A 1317-nucleotide genomic window follows, 5' to 3' on the forward strand; every position below is an offset into this window, starting at 1 on the left:
TGTGCTCTGTTTTCAGCCTGGGTGTCCCCAAGTCAGTGATGGTGATGGTGATGTTGTATTCAGCTCGGCTCTCTCTATCCAACGGTCTCTCTGTTACCAGGGTATAAAAATTCTTGAAAATTGGCTTTAGAATGAATGGCAAATTATCTGGAATAGAGCAAATCATCTTTCCATTGTCTCCCGAATCTTTATCTCGAATTCGGAAGATAGAGACTACAGTCTCAGGAGCATTTTCCGGGATGGAGCTGGTGAGCGAAGATATGCTAAGTTCAGGGGCGTTATCGTTCACATCCACCACCTCTATGACTACTGTGCCTTTCCCGGAGAGGCCTCCTCCATCTGTGGCCTCAATTTCCACATGGTAAGATTTAATTTTTTCGAAATCCAATTTCTTTTTTAGTCGGATTTCTCCTGTTACTTCATTTATTGAGAAAGTTTGTTTAATTTCATCTGGTGCTTGGAACAAGCCATAGGAAACACTCCCGAAGTTTCCAGCATCCACATCCCTAGCTGTGACACTAAGAAGTGGGGAGTCTAGGGGGCTGTTTTCCAGGACCTGCACCTCATATGGGGTGTGCACGAACTCAGGAGCATTGTCATTGACATCCATGATCAAGATTCGAACCATGACCGTCCCAGACCTAGGTGGTGATCCACCATCCAGCGCCATGAGGGTTAAGCTAAACTCAGGCTGCTCCTCTCGGTCCAGCGCTTTGTCCTGCACCAAATCCGGGTATTTCTTGCCCTCACTATGATTTCGAGTGAGAATATGAAAATGAGAATTGGGGCTGATTGTGTATTGTTGAAGACCATTGCTACCCACATCCATATCCTGAGCTAATATCAACGGAAACAGAGTCCCTGGCTGGCTGTTTTCTGGTATTTTCAAGAGCACTTCCTTATCAGGGAATACTGGAGAGTGGTCATTTATGTCCTGGATTGATAATTCTCCTTGAAAAAACTGCACTGGCATTTCCAGGAGCACTTGGAAATGCAGTACACATGGCTCTGTAGGGCCACATAGCTCCTCCCGGTCTAGTTTCTCCTTCAGAAGCAAATCTCCTGTCTGACGATCCAGCTGCAAAGGCTGCTTGTCATCGTCAGACACCACCCGGGCAGACCGGGCGGCCAGTTCCCCGGTTTTCAGGCCCAGATCCTTGGTCAGATGGGCTACAAAGGAGCCACTCTCTGTTTCCTCAGGCACAGAATAACGAATAGGCTCGGAGCGAACTTGAGAAAAGAACACCATCAAAATAAAGGCCAACACTTGCCTGTTTGGATGAATTCTCTCTAGCTTCTCCATGTTGGAGTCTGGGT

The 1317-nt window shown here is 47.0% G+C and overlaps 1 protein-coding gene across 1 annotated transcript in view; it reads right to left on the bottom strand.

The window, feature by feature from the left end:
* The window catches only part of LOC105811548 (protocadherin beta-4-like), a 2439-nt gene extending 1136 nt beyond the window's left edge, over positions 1-1303 (bottom strand). The window contains exon 1 of the mRNA XM_012645789.1: positions 6-1303. Within this exon, the coding sequence (XP_012501243.1) occupies positions 6-1303 (1298 nt within the window). The remainder of the gene's footprint in view (positions 1-5) is intronic.
* Between the last annotated feature and the right edge of the window lie 14 nt (positions 1304-1317).

The sequence above is a fragment of the Propithecus coquereli genome, unplaced genomic scaffold (genome assembly GCF_000956105.1).
Source record: "Propithecus coquereli isolate 6110/MARCELLA unplaced genomic scaffold, Pcoq_1.0 Scaffold236, whole genome shotgun sequence".
NCBI classification, from domain to species: Eukaryota; Metazoa; Chordata; class Mammalia; order Primates; family Indriidae; genus Propithecus; species Propithecus coquereli.